Source organism: Bos indicus x Bos taurus, chromosome 21, assembly GCF_003369695.1.
Source record: "Bos indicus x Bos taurus breed Angus x Brahman F1 hybrid chromosome 21, Bos_hybrid_MaternalHap_v2.0, whole genome shotgun sequence".
Lineage (NCBI taxonomy): Eukaryota > Metazoa > Chordata > Mammalia > Artiodactyla > Bovidae > Bos > Bos indicus x Bos taurus.
In genome coordinates, this window is record NC_040096.1 from 4,299,338 (window position 1) to 4,318,580 (window position 19,243).

At 44.2% G+C, this 19,243-nt stretch overlaps 1 protein-coding gene across 7 annotated transcripts in view; it reads left to right on the top strand.

Moving 5' to 3' along the window:
* Positions 1-19,243, top strand: part of GABRA5 (gamma-aminobutyric acid type A receptor alpha5 subunit) — a 92,798-nt gene that overhangs the window by 4,836 nt on the left and 68,719 nt on the right. For all 7 annotated transcript variants that reach the window (XM_027520821.1, XM_027520820.1, XM_027520816.1 and 4 more), the window contains 3 exons: positions 11,228-11,349; positions 12,141-12,208; positions 12,301-12,521. In XM_027520821.1, coding sequence (XP_027376622.1) covers positions 11,228-11,349; positions 12,141-12,208; positions 12,301-12,521 — 411 coding nt within the window. The remainder of the gene's footprint in view (positions 1-11,227; positions 11,350-12,140; positions 12,209-12,300; positions 12,522-19,243) is intronic.

Below are 19,243 nucleotides of genomic sequence, written 5' to 3' on the forward strand. Positions count from 1 at the left end.
CACAGAATAGGATGTGAAAAAGGAAGATATCCTTAATTCCACCACACAGATAGAATCCTCCTTCCCAGAATCCTCCTTCCCATTCTGGTGTGTTTCTTCCTCTTGCTTCTATGCCTAGCTCTATACAGTTGGGATCATACTGTGTTTTCAGTTCTGTAATTTTTGTGCTTTCTTCACACCAATACTTTGTTACCACAAAGTCTTAAAATGTATGACGTAAAATGGACAAGTGTATTGCAGTGCATAAATGCTTTGTCATGGGCTACATCCCTAATTAGGGCTGTTTGCACTGTTTCTGATTGTGTTGTTTTCCTACATATGTGTGAACATATCTGTCCTACAATGGCTTTAAGTATTTGAGTTCATTTCTATTAGAAGATGTTTCTGTAAGTGGACTTTTACGTCAGCCTCCCTGAGTGCTTTTAGCTCTTGGTTTTGTGGGTCCAGTTGCTTCTGGGGACCAAGATCTGTAGCAAAGTGGGAAGTCAAGTAGGGTATGGTTTTCAGCAGAAGGCATCTTGACGTCTAGGGGCACAAGGGCCTATCGATTGCCTTTTCATACAAGGCTCCTCTCACTTGGTTATTACTGTAAATGAGCTTAACAATAATTTTGTCAAATTGCAAAGGGAGTTTCAGAACACTTATTTGATTTAAAATCTTGACAAAATAATATGTATTGCAATATGAAGTGCCTATTGTTACCATGTCTGTTTTAGAAGACACTTATGAGCTGAGCATCGTTAGCCCTGGCTTACAGTCAGGGAGACGAGAGGAAAAGAGGCTACTGGTGGGTTTACCACGCTGGTCGTGCTGGGGTTCTATCCTCAGCCCTCCTCAGAGGGAACCTGCCGGGTAGTCCTGGGGTTCTCGTCTTGACTTCACATGGTTTGCAGGGAAGGTCTTAGTCAGACTGACCTATAGAGGAAGGGGGCATAATTTTGAAAGGAATTCTCTGCATCAGGGTAGAGAGAATTTTCCGTTCTGAGATTACAGAAAAAAACAGCTTGGTAAGCTCTGTTATTTTCTTCCAAAGAAAGAGTTTATGTGATTTTGTTCTAAAGAAAGGTGAACAGGGAAGCATGAAAAGCCGTAATTTGCACATTGTGGGACAGAAGAAATGTGGATACCTGTAAATGCATAAAGAAGATCAGACAACTGGTGAAGGGTAAAGAGGGATAGGAAACTGCTCTCAGTCAGAGAGCAGAGGAAAGAGGCAGGACGCTGTGCTTCTGTGCAATACAAAATCATACACTGTTTGCGAAAAACATGTGGATCTGGCAATCAGGAAATTTATATGTGATAAGTAAAATGTATTTGATGATTATATAAGATACAGTGAAATTGCTTTGAAAATATGAGTCTCATGTCTTCTCCCTTTTATTTTCTAAATTTGATCAGAGCCACCAGTAGCTCATTTTCAGTAGCCTTTGTAATTCTTCTGTTAGTTTTAAGTTATATAACAGAGCATGAGTCAAGTGTATAACTGAGCAGAGACATATCTGACTGTCGGCCTTGTGTGATGTCACATTCAGAGGCATGGCATAATTTGAGGCATTATAGTTATTTTAACCAGTAATCACACATATATGGTATAAAGACGCCAGCACAGAAACAATGTTTGCATCAATGTAAGGTCAAAACATAATCTAATCTGAAGTTACTTTATCATCATCTGAAAAATCATACTTTTCAGACTTGATTAGATCAGTGATAATTGCAAGATAAATTTGAGGATTATCAACTCCATAATATGGTAAAATCTAATTCCATTCATTTAATAATGTTAAACACTGTTTAGAGGTTTATCTATTGGAAAGTAAAAAATGCATTAGAATTTTATCACATGGGAGCTATAATTCAAATAGACTTTGGAAAACAGTACTCTGTAATTGGCAATTATAGGCAGGTTCTTGTAGAAGTAGCTTAAGAAAAGGAACATATCAGGTTCTTTTTTATCTGTCTACACAAGCATGCTAACCGGGACTGTTGGTTTCATGAAGAGGGCCTGTTCATACACGTTCTCAAGGACAGTTCTCTTCTCTTAACTAGAGCAGAAAGTGCACTCTCTCTGAGTCATTCACGTACTCATGATGTCTTTTTAAATGGCAAGAGGGAAATTCCCATATGGAAAGTTCTTCCTGCTTGTTACCACAGATTCAGAAGACCAGGACTGATGGTCATCATGACAATTATAAAACCACAGAGAAGTGCTGTGAAGCAGATAGGACACTCACAGGTGAGGAGGCACTTATGTGGAGGCTGCAGGGATAGCCAGAGACCTTGCATATAGTAAACATTTCAGGTGACTAAGACCCTGTGCTGTGCTGTGCTTAGTCACTCAGTTGTGTCCAACTCTTTGTGACTGCATGGACTGTAACCCACCAGGCTCCTCTGTCCATAGGGATTTTCTAAGCAAGAATATTGGGATGGGTTGCCATTTCCTCCTCCAGGGGATCTTCCCTTCGACCCAGTGGTCAAACCGAAGGGTCCTGCATTGCACGTGGATTCTTTACCATCTGAGCCACCAGAGAAGCCCAAGAATACTGGAAAGGGTAGTCTATCCCTTCTCCAGTGGATCTTCTTGACCCAGAATTGAACTGGGGTCTTCTGCATTCCAGGAAAGCCCGACTAAGACCCTACTACAGAGTAATGCCAACATTTTTTTAAGGCACCAAAACAAAATACTTCCAAATTACCTGCTTCAAAACTTAAAACTGCTAAGCAAAGCTTAGACGGATAGCCAGCCAGAGTCGACCCAGCCAGCCTTTCTCTGGCCATCAGCTCCAAGATGAGTAACTGGCTTGGTTCAAGGGGAGAAGGAGAATGTAGGTTTTTGGATTTTTAAAACAAAGATACAATTGCATAACATGCGTATTTTAATTGGTGTGAAATTTCAAAGGAAAATATTAGAATCAAAAGTAGAATTCTAGTGGCAGCAACAATACTTATAAGTGCTTACATGAGTACTTCTTCATTTCCAGAATGCATTTTCAAAAGAAATGTACTGTTTAATTTTCACAGAGTCCTCTCTCTGTAGGTGAAGAGAGTTAAGGTGATAGAATACAGAGAAACATGTCTAAGTTTCATCATTGAAAAGTAGGAAAGTCAGGGTCCATCTCCAGGGCCTGAGCTCGCACCATCAATGCAGGAGCTTCTCCAGAATGTCTGCATATTTAAGCTGCAACGGAAAGGGATAGAAGGGGGGGAAATCTGTACATTGAAATCTTCTAACCTAGAACTCAAATAGCACTGCTCTAAAGATAGTATTTCACAGCCTGAATAAAATCAAATACAAAATATATACTATGAAATATGATGTAATAGAGAGGGAACCATCTTATAGGAAAATTAAGATAGACAATGAAACAGACTTTAGCAGTTCTTTGAAAATTCTGTTTTATTTGTATTTATTTAACAATGTATCTCAAGATCAAAAGGCAAACCTAAAAATAAATGAAACCCGGGAGCAGTTCATTTTCACTTTTAACCACAGGAAGAAATTGGGCCATCACTCCATAATCAATCTAGTTCCTACTTCAGGGATGTAGGTATCATTTTGACAGGAAAGTGAAGTTGTTTGTTGTGGCAGCAGTTACTAAGCCTGCCTGCAACTCAAGCTTCCTAATCTCCAAGTTAAAGTAATAACAGATCCTATGCCACAGAGTTGATGTGAAGGATAAATGCACATATGCTAAATGCTGAAACATGTCCAAGTAAGAAGGGAGTGCTAAGTCCAGGCTAGCACTATCCTTCTGGGTGTTGTGACCAAGAAGCGCCAAGGTTTGCTAGACTCATGGGCTGGGCACAGCAAAGTCCACAAGCTTAGTCCCATTGGCAGAGTCTCCCTTCTGTGTAAGGACGCACATTCACAGTTATAGGTTCTGGATCGGGGTTTGGGCATTCTGCAGGATGGTACCCTGCAGCTGCGTCAGGGTCTGTTGAGTCCTTCCTACATGCCAGGCACTGTCCTAGGTGCTGAGATCCTGTGATGGGCAGAGCAAAGCCTGCCTTCCAGGAGGGCTCCTTCTGGTGCAGTAAGTAAACATGTACTTATCAGTTGGGTCACAAGGATTGCTGTGAAGTAATTCAGAGTAGGAGGTAGTGAGTGTGCTGGGAGATGTACTCAAGCAGATGTCTGAAGAATGAGCCTGTCTTGGTGGTGATGATTGGACAGTTGAGAGGAGCAGCAGAGGCAGGGTGACTGAAGAAGCCAGCTTGAGGATGGGGAAGGTTGGTGGGAGGCAGGGCCAGAGAGGCAGCATGGGTGGGGGATAGTCAGATCGTCTGTAGGCCATGCGGGGTAGCATTGGGACAAGCAGTTGGCTGTTGAAGAGTGAAATCTGATCCCACTGAGACCTGCAGTCAGTAAGGCTGACTCTGGCTGTAAGTGGAGAGTAAACTCAGAATCTGGGTGGGGAGGCTTAGTAAAGGAGGTGCCAGGAAAAGGCGGTAAGGAGGCAAAGGTAGTGCCCCAGGGGATGGGCGTTTTGGCCAGCAGGATGTGTTGATGGGCTGCCGTGGACTTGAATGAACACCTGAAAAGGTGATGGGTTCAATAGGCTGTTGTTGAGCTGGAAGTGACAGCAGGGGAGGAGGCCGCTGAGAATTATCAGCACAGTTCTGGACCTGTGCGAGCTTTGTTAGATATCCAAGCGGCCAGGTAGGCCATTGGGCATACAGGTCTGGACTCAGAGAGAGAGAGTTTGGGACTGGAGACATGAACTTGAGAGAGATATTTAAAGCCATTAGATTGAATGAGATCAATTAGAGATTGAGTTTAGACTGAAGGAGTGTCTCTAGACAGCCCTGGGAAATGCCAGGTTTAAGGAGAAGAGGCAGGGGAAGATAAGAAGAGACTGTGTCCTGTGCTGTAAGAAGGGGATGGGCTCAGCTGAGGGCTGAGACTGGACCAGCGGGTTTGGCACTGGGAGGAGCAGCCCCAGAGGATTTCACTGGGATCCTGGGTGAGGTGGGGGCAAGAGCAGGGCAGAGTGACAGCAGAGACCTTTGAGCAGACAGATCTTCAGTGAGAGGGCCTCTTCAGACGAGAGGCTGAGGATGGAGCAATACCTGAAAGGGAATATAGGGTGAATGAGAGACTTTTCAAAGACCTGATGTAATTACTGATGGGAATGGTTAGGGAGGGAGGGAGACCCACGTGTAATAAGCACCGGGATGATTCATGTGCTTTATAACCACATTTGTGGCGCATCCAGCGTGGCTGGGGGAAAGGAAGGGGATGAGTCTCCGGAAGTCTGGGGTCAGATGACGGGGGTGTGGCCTGTAAGGCAGGCACCTGGGTCCTACCTTGCAGGTTGTAGGATTCTGAACCAGGCTGCAGTCTTGGGGACAAGAGTGGAGCATCTACCTGAAGAGTGGTGTGCAAGGATGGGGTGGACTTGAGCTCTGTCTGGAGAGGTGATAGGCAGGACCAGGGGCACTTTTGACGTGGAAGCCACCTAAGAGTTCTGCCATAAAGCTTTATGGACACAACTTTATTCACATAAAGCACACGTGCCAATCAGTCCATATTTTCCATCATAAGAGGAAACAATTTAATTGGAAACTCAAGTTTTATTTTCATGTCTGGTTATATCCACCATGGTATTTTTAAATTTTTACATATTTTAATATAGTTAACTAAAGTGGTGTGTAATGGAAATTTGATGAAAACATCACAAAACTGCCATTTAGAGGTACTTATTTAGTGAGCTTAAAGTAATGAGTGAATAAACTGAAGATACTTTTCTCAGAAGTAACAATATACTGGAGAAAGAATGCAGAAAGAAATGCAGTTCAAGAAGACAGACAAGCTGTTGCTTAAAAGCAATTCTGTTCAAGTCCCAAAGTAAGTTCACATTAAAGCTGGTCTGCAGATGCAATTATCTATACCATTTTATGGAAATCGAAAATGACTGTCAGCATAAGCAGAGATCACAAGAAATGCATCACATATTGCCATCAATAGCACCATTTGTGGTATGAGACTCAAAAGATTTTTCTTCCCCAGAAATGATGACGTAACTGTTCAACGTGAACCATTTAAAATACTGAAATAAGGAGGCATCATCAAGCATCACTTGGTAAAGTGAAACGCATTTAAAGGTGGACTCCACTGCATAGTGTTATTATTACTAGCAGAGGCATTCATACTGATAGAAAAGTTACGTTGGAGTAGTTTCCTCAGAAACAAAAAGACTCTTAGGTTTGACGCCTAATACAACTCTCCCCTTTCAGAGTAATGCATGGATTCTACTGCAGGTTTCACCCGCCTTGATACCTGGTTTTGGAGAAAGCTTTCTTGGGATCCTTGTCTTGCTGCTTTCAGATTGCTCCCTCCCCATTCCTCCCGTCATTCCTCGCTCCCATTCCTCCTCGTCAGAAACCCTGCTGATGGCCTGTCCATCCCACGTCTGCAGCCCTGCTTGGCCTGAACACTGGCCCTCTCCACCTCCAGTCTTGCCTCTGATAAGCCCATCATCCCCAAGGTGCCTGGGGCCACAAGGAAAGACAATGCCCCTGTTAAAGTGCTTTGCTTTCCCACCACCTTCAGGCCAGATCCTGGAGGTGGAGCTTGTCACATGAATATGCCGTGATTTGACCCCCCACAGGGCTCTTCTCACTAGGGTTCTTACATGCCCACTGCAAATGTCAATATTTTTCTTTTTTTTTTTTTAATTTTTATTTGAGTATAGTTGATTTACAATGTTGTGTTTCTGCTGTACAGCAAAGTGAATCAGTTATACATATATCTACTCTTTTATAGATTCTTCTCTCATATAGGTCATCATAGAATATTGAATAGAATTTCCCTTGCTATGCAGTAGGTCCTTATTAGTTATCTGTTTTATATATAATAATGTGTATATATATCAATCCCAGTCTACCAATTTTTTTTCCTAGTGCTGCTACTCACAGACCGCTTCCTTTGGCTTGAGACCTGATCTTCATGCTTGAAGGCTCAGGTCTGCTTTCCTTTCTTCTGACCTCATACAAAGCTTGATCCCTCTACTTTGGGGTCCTAGGATGCCCTGCATATGAGACTCCTGAAGCAATCACGTTCTTCAGGAATCCTCTGGGAGCATGGCCCATTCTTTTAGATCCCAAGGTTAGGGATGCCACCTTTGTCATTGTCACAGTTCCCGCCACAATGCCAGGCACACGGTTGACACCCACAATGCCTTTGCTGAGCTGAGCTGCTGGGATAGTGAACCTCTGTGAAGATGTGATGAGAGAGGTGCTCTCTGGGGTCATTTGGAGTCACTCTGGCAGCTGGTTCACAGAGCAGCCTGTTTCCGACTTAGCTCTCTAGTCTTAAGACAGTCCCTCTCCCCTCTGACTTCACATGAAGATCACTTGGGGACCTTAAAAAATACCAGTGCCCATTCCTCCTAAGGCCGAGTCTCTAGGGTCTAGAAATCCGGAAGAAGCTAATGCAAAAGTCACAGATTCAAATGCCCTGAAGACACCAGAAGTAAGACCACAGGGACAGGTGGGAAATTTGCACAATTACTAGAGTTGAGCCTTTCTAAAGTCATGCATATTTTTTGTTCTGAAAACTCTGTGTGAAATAAAGCCTTTAGTGGACCACATTTTACGGCTGCCTGTTCCCTACTCCACCTCATCAGAAGTCCCTGAAAGACCCAGACCTTTAGGCCTGGCGGGGGCCATTCACGGAGCGTGAGGAAGTCCTTCCACCACCTGAGCGTCGGGTCCCATTTGGTCCCTGCCCAAGTCCCAGCCATCACCTTCCCACCTCCGCCTGGAACATGGGGCTCAGCGTTCAAGCTTAGGGATCGAGTCCTTGTGCCTTTTGTATAGAAGATGTAAAACATGAGGATGTTTTAACATGAGTGGTTAGATGTATATTTCCTTTATTGTCCCTTTTCTGGAACATCAGTAATATGAAAATGTTGCAGCTGTTTCACGGGCATTATTTGTAGAAAACATGCACTAACTTTAAGAAAATGGTTCAAATTTTCAGACAACCTAGTTTATTAATCCTGATACTGAAGGGAAAATTACCAAATTTTTCAAGGATTTCTACTTTATATAAAATTGTTCTCAAAAATAATGGCTCTAGTCTTAGTTCACAGAATCTGCTTCCTGCAAGAACAGAGCTTTCAGCTTGTCTTAGAAGTGGCCATGCACTCACAGCTGACCTGAGGGCCAGCAGAGCTCTTTAGTTTTACTCAGAACCGGAAAGATGCAAGCTGAAGCCTGCTCCCTGTACCCCGGAGGGCTGGGGGGTCTTGTGTTTCCACCTGGAGGCCTTGTGGATTTGCTCACTGCATGGAACTGCTCACTGAAGGCACAGCCCCATATTGTGTGTTGTTTTGTTTTCCTAGCCCAAATGGAACAAAGCAAGCTGAAGTCGCTCTGTATGTTAGAAGCAGTCTGTAAAAATTATACAACTTGATGTGCGTGAGAAAGTTCACCAGGCCACGCTGAGAGTCTCCTGTGTGCTGGCACACTGTTTGCTTTCGGTTGTATGGAAGGCCTTCCTCTCCATAGCTGTGAAGACAGTGCGTTTTGTAACCACCAGGTACAAAGGAATGGTTTCCTGAAGAGGACTTTCCAGTTGTTCATGAGAGGACCCTCTACTCCTGCCTGCCCTGACAGGCATTTTTAAGGACTTCTAAAGAAACTGTTTGCGACATCCTAGGGCCTACCTTCAGTAAATACAGAGAAGAAATCATGGCAAATCCGCAGCAGGGCATCTATTTTTTTTTTTTAAGTCCACAGATAAATGTAAGAAACAGTTGTAGCAAAAGAGGACAAATGCTGAAATTCCTGCAAGGGTGTCTAGGAGGCAGCGCTTCTGGAGACGTGATGGGACTAAGTGGTCTGTGGACATCTCCATGGTCTCTATCTCCTGACAGTCAAGGCTATTCAGAGCAATTATAGTTTAAGAGTATTTTCACAACAGATAATGTAATAGTTTTTAAAATGTACTTGAAACATTAAGGTATGCTTTTTCTTTTTTTTTTTTTTTTGATTGTGACTTTTATATTTTTTGTTAAGATAGAATTGATATGTAACTTTGTGTAAATTTGAGGTATGTAGCATGTTGATTTGATACATTTATATACTGCAATGTGATTACCACCTTAGCATTAGCTGACACCTCTGTCATGTCATGTAATTATTAAGTCATTTCCTTTTTGTGATGGAAACAAGATCTAGCCTCTTATTAACTTTGGAGTTTATAACATAGTATTATTAACTAGAATTACTTCGTTGTGCATTAGATTCCCCCAAATTATTTTTGTTCTAGTTGCAGGTTTGTAACCTTAACAGCTCCCAAATTCCATCACCCCAGCCCCTGGTTACTCTCTGTCTCTACGAGTTGGCTTTTTTAGGTTTCACATACAGGTGATAGCTTTTCTTTGCCAGTTTGCATGCTCTCATCTCTCTTCTGTTAAAGAGCCAACCGGGACCTTCCAAAAATTGGACACTTGGACAAAACCTAGAATTGAGTAACCAAAGTGGTTATCGTTGAGAGCTTCACGTGAAGTGGACATTGAGGCCAGACTTAGTTTGAGCAATAGTTGCTCTGTTGTTGCTCAGCTGGGCCCATGCACAGACTTTCTTTCATAAATTTGGAGGACAGTATTAAGGCCCTTCATCCTGACATTAGGTTTCCAAGGCTGAGTGCTTTGTCTTCCTGTGTGAAACTAAAATGGATGTCAGAGACAAGGGAATTCAGTATTTTAAAATACTAAGTCACAGAGTAAAGAAGAAAAAAAAAATGTGTCTGTGGACTCCAAAGGTACATAATTCAGTCTTTAACGGGACTGAATTTTAGGTTGTTTGAGCTTCAACTACATGCATTTTAATGGTGATGAGAAAATTAGATCCAAAGAACATTATAGTCGTTCATTCAAAAAGGAGACACTTTAGGCCATTAGAGGATTGATCTGTTAGCTGCCGTCGGTGGAAATGACCAATTTTCGAGAAGCGGGTGGGGCAGGCACACATCTGTGCTGCCCCGAGAACCGCCTGCTGATGGCGAGGTTCAGCTTTCACTCCAGCTACTCTGAGCAGAGTGGGGTCCACCGTGACACTTCAGAGGGGCCCCAGGAGCCCCGTGTTCTCATCCCAAGTACCACGGGCGCTGACTTCATGGAGCCACAGCCAGCTCTCAGCAGGATGAGTTCCCTTTGAAGCCGAGCCAGATGCAGGTCAAGTTCTTGGTAATAACATGCATTTTGCTATTTGCACATATGAACAGGTAGCAATGGATGGACATCTGAGGTGGAACCCATGTGTCAATCATCTTCTGGACTGTGGCTTTCTTTCCCTGCTGATAACTTCTTTAGCTTTTCCCGTATCTGCTCAGGGCCGATTCTCATTTCCACCTGCTCCGCTGGCATACACTTTTTTTTGACATAGACTTTTGAGGCCTGAGTAAGTTTGTTGCTGAATTGTACAAATTAGACCGTTCTTCCTGTGAACCTCCTGCAAGGTCCCACCTGCTCTTCTCAGTGTTTTATTGTAGGTTGACACGTTGGTCACAGAACACTGTGCTCCCTGAGTCTCTGCTCTGGGGCCACATCACATAAAGTCGAGGTTTTCAGCCTGGGCTTCACAACTCCTGCTGGGCCGGCCTGTGCTCTGACTGAGAGGAGCGTGCCAGCAGAGCTGACGGTGCGGAAGTCCACCGCCGTCCCTCACCAGCGATCTGTCCTGGCATAATGCTCACAGCACGAGTGCTCCCAGTCAAGAATGCAGGAAAATGTGGGCACACCAATCTTACTTTCAAATTAGATAGAAGCTCTAATGTCCCCCGGTACCGCAGAGCCTGTTGCAGTGAAGTAACTAACAAAATGAAGGCTCAGTTTCTCTGTATTTGAACCAAACTGCTGAAATGCCCCACAAGTGGGTGAGGCTCTGCCAGTCCATGTGCAGTGACTAATATGTCTTAAAAATGGCTACTCTATCAACACAAATAGTTCTCCAGAGTCTGGGAGGGATGGAGTTTGCTTTGATGGGTGACCAGCCCAGAGCCAGCATTCTCAGACTGGGCTATTTAAGAATTAAGTCTGTTTAAATTTCAAGAATAAGGATCATGTAAGCAAAACAGCCTGGATAGTACAGGAGATCATTCTTAGATGTCCTGCCTCCAAGACAAGTCAACATATCATTCCCTGTTTCTCTATTTTGAGAAAAAATTGTAAGAAACAAAAAAGTCTGAACTCTTTCTTTTGTTTCTCTGTTAATAAAGCTTTTCACAAATGCCAACCAGCTCTGTAAAAGCTGAGACCGATGACAACATCACGATATTCACCAGGATCCTGGATGGGCTGCTGGACGGTTACGACAACAGACTGAGGCCCGGGCTCGGAGGTGGGTGTGGGCCCTGGCTGAGGCCCTTGGGCCCAAGGCACATTTCTGCTTAAACCCAGTCTCAAGCTTACGTTTGCTGTGATTCAAACAACTCCTCAAAGGGCTTCCCTGCTAGGAGTTTGACTTGGTGGTGTTGCCAAGGCTGCTGCATGTTGTCATTTTCCAGATGCAAGAGGCCAGGGGAAGTGAAAACTCCTGTTCTCCCCAGATAATGGTAACATCCATTCTGGTCCACTTGAGGAGAAACCACTTCTTAGGTGATACTGAAGCTGAAGTTACCCTATGTTAGGAAATACTTTATCATCAACCTCTTACCCTCCTGTCTCTGCAAGTCCTTTTCAGAAATCCACTATTTAGTGCAAGTCTTCTTTACACATTGCATATTACAGGTTCAATTTTTTACTAGAGCTGTAATTAGTTTTTACTTTGACCCTAAAAAGCTGATGAAACTAAATGAATAGTAAAATATGCTTTCAGGGTACAGCTGGCTTGACTTTGTGCTGGGAATCCCGTGCGTTTCAGGTGTGTGCGGGGCGTGTATATTTGAACCTGCTCCATTGAGTGAGGAGGGACCCCCTAGCAAATCCATTCCCAGAGGAAAATGTTTAGTTCTTCTTCATTATTGGCATTTTTTATCAGGGGCATTTGCTTAAACCATGGGTTGACCCTCTATACCTCTTTGACAAGAACAGTCCACGTAGGCTCCCTGACCCCATTTTACTGTGCCCTGAGTTACGTCCCTCTGAACTGTGAGCTGAGGCCCTGGCGAGGAACCTGTGTCTGTGTTTCAGAGCGTATCACTCAGGTGAGAACGGACATCTACGTCACCAGCTTCGGCCCCGTGTCCGACACGGAGATGGTGAGTGCGCTTGCGGCCCCGCCGGGACCACTGTAAGCCGTGACGCACCGGCCCAGGGCTGCCCTAACGAGCCTTGCCTCCCTTTGTACTAGGAATATACCATCGACGTATTTTTCCGACAAAGCTGGAAAGACGAAAGGCTTCGGTTTAAAGGGCCCATGCAGCGCCTTCCACTCAACAATCTCCTCGCCAGCAAAATTTGGACTCCAGACACGTTCTTCCACAACGGGAAGAAGTCCATCGCCCACAACATGACCACGCCCAACAAGCTGCTGCGTCTGGAGGACGACGGCACGCTGCTGTACACCATGCGGTGAGTGCCGCCGGTGGGCGCTGCCGTGCCAAAGCTGGCTAGTCTGAGGGTGTGTGTGTGTGTGTGTGTGTGAGAGAGAGAGAGATGGGTGCTTTTTACCTTCTGACTTGCCCATACTGATGTCCATGTAGATTATTTCTTTGGGCTACTATGAGTTCATAGTATTTATCTATACTTCTTTATTTGATTCAAGATCAAGGGCATCTTTAGATGCGTGGTAATGTAAGTTAGGGAAACTTTAACAGAGATTTTATTTTAAAAGTAAGGAGACCCCTTTTTTTTATTGAGATTGTGCAGTATTTTGAAGTTTTAAAAGTCTATTTGTTGTGTGATTTGATAACATTTCCAGCACTGAGGTTAAATTTTAGCATTTGCCATTTAAAATGGTCATTAGTCATTTTTTTGAAAATTCTGAATTATTCATTGCATCTGAGTAAATCAATACATTGACCAGTGAGAAAGACTCCTTTATAGCTTTTCAGCTTCCATGGTGGGTCTAAGTAGACTTTAGAAGATATTTTTAAATTAATGAAAAAGAGAAAAGTAAAGAAAAAAGCACAAAAGCCAAGTTTTTAAAAAGGTACATTCATTTAGGTAGCTGTTATAGATATTTTCTTAGTTATAATTATTCACAATAAACTTTATATTTAACAGGATAATTGTAGTGGAAAATAATGTGAATACAGTCATCTTCAAAGACTGCATGTCCTAACGTAATTCTGAGGAATGCTTTGGCCTATTGTGTCCCAAACCTGGTTGACAACTGGCCATGATTTTTCTTATACCAGCCCAATAAGGATTCTGATCAGTGATCTGCACACACACCTTGGTGTTTTTTTCCAGTCTTTACTCTTCCTTTTTCCCTACATTGATCTGGAAGGTGTTTCACCCATAGATGGAGATAGGAGTTGTGAGCATCACATCAATGCCTTCCCCATGCAGAAAGCATGTGGAAAGCTGAGGAGTATCTCGAGGACTGACATTCAGTCCTTGGTCGTCATACTGTGGGATGGAAGGCTGGGGAATATCTCTAGGACTGACGTTCAGTCCTCGGTCATCGTGCTGTGGGAAGGACGGCTGGGGAATATCTCGAGGGCTGATGTTCAGTCCTCGGTCTTCGTGCTGTGGGAAGGAAGGCGGGGGAATATCTCGAGGGCTGATGTTCGGTCCTCGGTCGTTGTGCTGTGGGAAGCAAGGCTGGGCAGTGAGACAGAGAACTGTGCTCAGCCTGAGAGCAGGGAGTAGTGTGGAGACGAGTCCCGCATCCTGGCCGGTGCTGGGGTTCCCCCCAGAGGGGGCCCTGGGTGGGCCTGCCTTGCATCTGTGTTCTGTCCCTAGGTTAGACATACCCCAGTCTGCATAGATTCTTATCCTTGATTCACACCTGGCTCCCGTCCTGCAGGGGTCAGTTCGGTCCGTCACCTAAGACGATGGGATGCCTTCGTCTTGGGCACAGTTGCATGGACAGGGTGTGAGAGAAGCCTCTTGTCCAGAAGGGGAGGAGGCAGCAAAGGGTCCTTTTACCAAGTGTCTGTATACCAAAAACGTCCCCAATACACAAAGCGCTTCAGACCTCCCAGCCAGGGGACAGCATTTCCACTAACCAACAAATAGGCAGAGGCTAGAAATGTTTGGTAATCAGCCCAAGGTCACAGCTATGAAGGGGGTGGTGGCAGCAGGAATTTGGGTTCTGGTATGAGCAATTTCCTTTTTAACCCACCGCATTTGGAAATTGGAGGGATGCAGCATTATTAGACAGGTAATGGCCTTCTTACCTTTAGGAAAGTGTCATGCCCAGAAGGAAGTGGTGAGAACCAGAGCAACTTGGCAGTGATTTATCCTTATTTATGCAGAGGAAGCCTGCTGCTAATGGGTTGCAAAGTTGATAACCAGTTTTCTTTTTCAGTCTTATACAACATGTGGAAAGTAGAACTATCTACACTTGAAAGCATTAGGAATTCTAGTATGATGGATCTATAGCTATAATTTGATAGCATTTTAGTCTACAGATTTAGCAGAGATGGTGAGATGGCAATCATAATTAACTGGACAGGGCACAGAGCCCCATCCAGGCCTCACCCCGTCACTGGGCCTTTAGAAGTACAGCCTTTCTGTCTAGCACTTTGGTCACCCCCACCAAATCTTATAAAAGCAGTGATATACTTTGACCCTGTAATTTCTATGTAATGTCCATCTTAAGGAAATAACTAGGAGTAAGGACTAAGCTTTATGCACAAAGGTTTCTACTATCATGTTACTTACGATACCAAACACTGGGAAAAATATAAAAATTCTGCACATTTTTTCAACTAAAATTGTATTTAAAAATTTTTATTTGGACTTTGGATCTAATAAAAAAGATGAAACATGAACATGAAGAAGAAATTAGGGTTCACATCCTACACTTTTAACCTGAGATACATATTGAGAAATATTTGAGAAGTACTGTTACCAACTTCTGAAAAGTAACTCTATAGTGATTATTGTACATGGGAGGGATTCATTTATATAACATCCCCACCATGCTCCAGAAATCATTTAAGGTAATATTAAAAGACACACACAATTCAGATGGATGAAATTCCTTAGGTGATTCCAAAGAAGCTAAGGGAACATAAGCTATTGATGTCATTTGCTCCCAAAATGTCTTCTAAAAAGCCTTTGGTGCTTGCCTAGAGCTGATCTACAATTCCAGTTCCGGAGAACTTTCTACCACCTATGCATAATCTGTTTATAGGATCTAATGATAAAAAGGTAAGTCCAAAGAGAGCCATAGACATTTCCTGTTAGACCATCAAAGAGAGGACCCTTAAGATGCTCTGCAGTTTCCTTCAGGATGACCTTGTAGCAAATAAAAGATATAAGTTTTACAGAGCCATACCCAGAGGTGTACTGTGGACGCCAGGCCAGTGGCCCGGCATCGTCAAGGGGACCCTCAGCTTAGCAGTTTCCCTGGGTTGAAGAGGCACAGAATCCAGAGCACGACTTCTGTCCACCCAAGGACTGAATCACTGCCCTTCTGGCCGGCCTCACTAATTGCCTGGGGTTTTTCCCTGGGTGGAAGTTTAGGTCATCATTGAGTAGTAGAGAGTTATTTCACTCCCCTGCAAGCTCAGACATGACCACAGGAGGGCATGTGCCAAACCTCAGGACACATTTTCTTTATAACAGGTAAGCGGGGAGATAGTGACCAGCTCTCATCTCTGTTTCCTGCGTGCCTTCTGAAGGTGCAGACTTGTGAGGACCACACAGGGCTTAGTTTCCTGGTCTTTGGGTCCCTGACGGAAGAGCCAGTCTCTCTAGTCTGTGGTGTAGGAAACTGCAACAAGCAAGAAAGCACTGACAAGGAAGCGGGCTCTGGTAGTATCACATGGTGTCAGAGAACCTGGCTGCTGCTGGACCTAGGATCACTGCGTCCACATCCATGGGCAGGTGTCTGAGAGTGCCAGTGACTGCCTTCGTGGTCACAGAATGCCCTGCACTGGGAAAAGAGCCCTGAGAAGACCAGAATCACTCTGCAATCACTCTGGCACACTATGTATTTCCCTGTGCTATTTTTATTTTGAGAAAGGCATATTTTTATGATTGTTTACACCCCGTTTGGATTTTCATTATTAGTAGACATCACTGCTTTGGATTGGAGCTATAGAAAGAGAAAGGAGCATGGATTTTGGAGTTAGCCTCACTTAAGTTCAGATCTTGACTTGATCATTTAGTGGTCATGAACACTTGGCCGTTTTACTTTAATCTCTTAGAACCATTGTTTGTTATTGTTTATTTCTTTCTTTCAGTACAGTGTACCTGCAGGCTCTGAGAATGTCAGTTTGAGAACATCATCATATGTACAACTATTCCTTGAATGGCCACTGGGAGGCAACACAGTCACATTTTTGCATAGTGATTGGCAGCGACCATTTAGTATGATGGTAAAGCTGAAACTCCAGTACTTTGGCCACCTCATGTGAAGAGTTGACTCACTGGAAAAGACCCTGATGCTGGGAGGGATTGGGGGCAGGAGGAGAAGGGGACGCCAGAGGATGAGATGGCTGGATGGCATCACTGACTCGATGGACGTGAGTCTGAGTGAACTCCGGGAGTTGGTGATGGACAGGGAGGCCTGGCATGCTGCGATTCACGGGGTCGCAAAGAGTTGGACACGACTGAGCGACCGAACTGAACTGAACTGAACTTACTTGAATGAGATTATATACACGTTACATATGTTTGATTTGTGGGTAATATATTTGAAGGAGATCATACGTATATAACTAGAAGTTTGTAACTAAGCACTGGTATGTGTTTAAGAGTGGCTACATCCCTACGTGTAAACCAGTGTCTTTCATGACACCAGTAGATACATTGGCCAGATCTTGACATTTTTAAGCTAACATTTATTTTAATGATTAGAATCAATGTATTATTTAAATATTTGTAAAACAAAGCAAATCACCAAATATGGAATACACTTATGACACCGAGACCAAAGAAAATCAATGTTAACGGTTTGGTCTGTATCGCATATACGTGTCCACATGTGTGAGCACACCTGTATACACGTGTGTATATCTGCATGTCTTCACACATACTCTCCTATAGATTTTGAGTGGTCTCATTCTCTGAAAATTGTTTTGTAAATAGCTTTATGATAAAGTATATTGAGCACCTTTCCCCCTCATTAAACATTGTTCTCAAGTTTGTGATCCATTACATCCATCAGGTCGGTATCCTGTCATTATATAGTCTCTAAAGAAATGCATGTCATTTTAATTTTTTTTACTTTATGATAAACACTGTAATCAGTTCAGTTCAGTCATCAGTCGTGTCCGACTCTTTGTGACTCCATGAACCGCAGCACGCCAGGCCTCCATGCCCATCACCAACTCCCGGAGTCCACCCAAACCCATGTCCGTCGAGTCGGTGATGCCATCCAACCATCTCATCCTCTGTTGTCCCCTTCTCCTCCTGCCCTCAATCTTTCCCAGCATCAGGGTCTTTTCCAATGAGTCAGCTCTTCGCATCAGGTGGCCCAAGTATTGGAGTTCCAGCTTCAACATCAGTCCTTCCAGTGAACACCCAGGACTGATCTCCTTTAGGATGGACTGGTTGGATCTCCTTGCTGCAAGTACATAGTTCTATCAATTGCATAAATTCCAGGTATTGGTCAAAAGATAAGCCTTTCAGTACATGTTTCCACGTTACTCTCTAAAAACTCTACCAAATTCACTCCCTCCAACAGGGGAGGAGGGGTGGTCCCTGTTACTTCCCCACTGACATTTTACCTGTAGAACTGAAAACAAAGCAGCACCCCTTGGTGCTCCATGGGATGCGATCAGCGACAGAAAAGTGCATGTGTCCCAGTGAGTCTGAGACTTATACTCACACCAGCCTTCTTCTTTCCCTTTGGGAAATGCATCCCACAGAGCAGCTTGTGAACTGAATTGAGCAAAGATGACCTTTCCTCCCGAGTGAGGGCCTGGGCACCTGGCTGCACAGCTCCACTCCCACCTCCGTCTTCCTGTCAGTGTGCACCTTCAACTTCCCTTGTTTTCCCCTAGCACTGGGCCCCAGACTTCCCCAGATGACCCCCCAAAGCCGCCTGCTCTCCAGCTCACTGGCCCCGGCTTATCTCAGAGTCCCCCGCTCACAGCCCCTGAGTAATCTTGCCTGAAGTGTTTACCACCTGCATCTGACATCCCTGTTGAACTTCGGAGCATCTTTGGGGAAGGGCCTATATCTTGATCATGCATGATTCTCTGTGATTTCTTACAGTCCGTGGACTCTAGAGGCCTGGCTCCTGGCCCTCAAGAGGAGTTTACGTTTGTGAAGAGTAAACCATAATGACTGGAGAAGGAAATGGCAACCCACTCAGTATTCTTGCCTGGAGAATCCCATAGACAGAGGAGCCTGGTGGGCTGCAGTCCATGGGGTCACAAAGAGTCAGACACAACTGAGTGACTGACACACACACACAAGCCATGGTGAATAAAACACCTTCCTTAATCTCGCCTACATCATGGCTCAGGCCTTAGTTTGACAGATTTGGAAGGGAGACCTAGAAAATTTCCACAGACATGCTCAGTGCTTGGGTGTCTGCCAGTTTTATATGGATTCAAGTTTATGTGTGGCTAACAAATTGTACTTTGGGGCCACATGAGGCCATCTTACTACAGATTTCTTGGCTACTTGGTTTGAAAACGTGACTGGAACGTGATTATCCTGGGTCAATTCACTGCAGTTAGTGTCAATTTTTAGACCATTAGATTGGATTACGTCATCCTTTGCAGATGGACAACTCCAGCACGTTTTTGTCTTCTTAGGTTCTGAACCAACAAAGGCTGTCAGGCACTCCCTTCTAGGCTCATTCCACTGTGCTCTTATGGGCTGGAGTCTCGGGCTTCCCTGTCCAGGCAGGGACCTTAAGCTCAGGCCACAGCTCCCACAGTCTTGAGGAATCTCTATGGCCTCTCTTTGAAGGCAGTGGGTGGGAGGCGGTGGGCTGCAAGTCCCAGGCAGCTGCTGGCTGGTGACTTGGTCCTAGACCCCATTACCAGCCTCACAAAGGTAGGGCCCAGGCCCTAAGTAATGTTGAGTGGAGAACACCTCTTGACCTGGGCTGCTAATTGCTTTTCAAAAAAAGTATGTAGCCTTTTTTATGTGCCAAATACTTTAGAAATATAAATTCATCTAATCCTCAAATGATCCTAACAGCTTGGTACCATCAT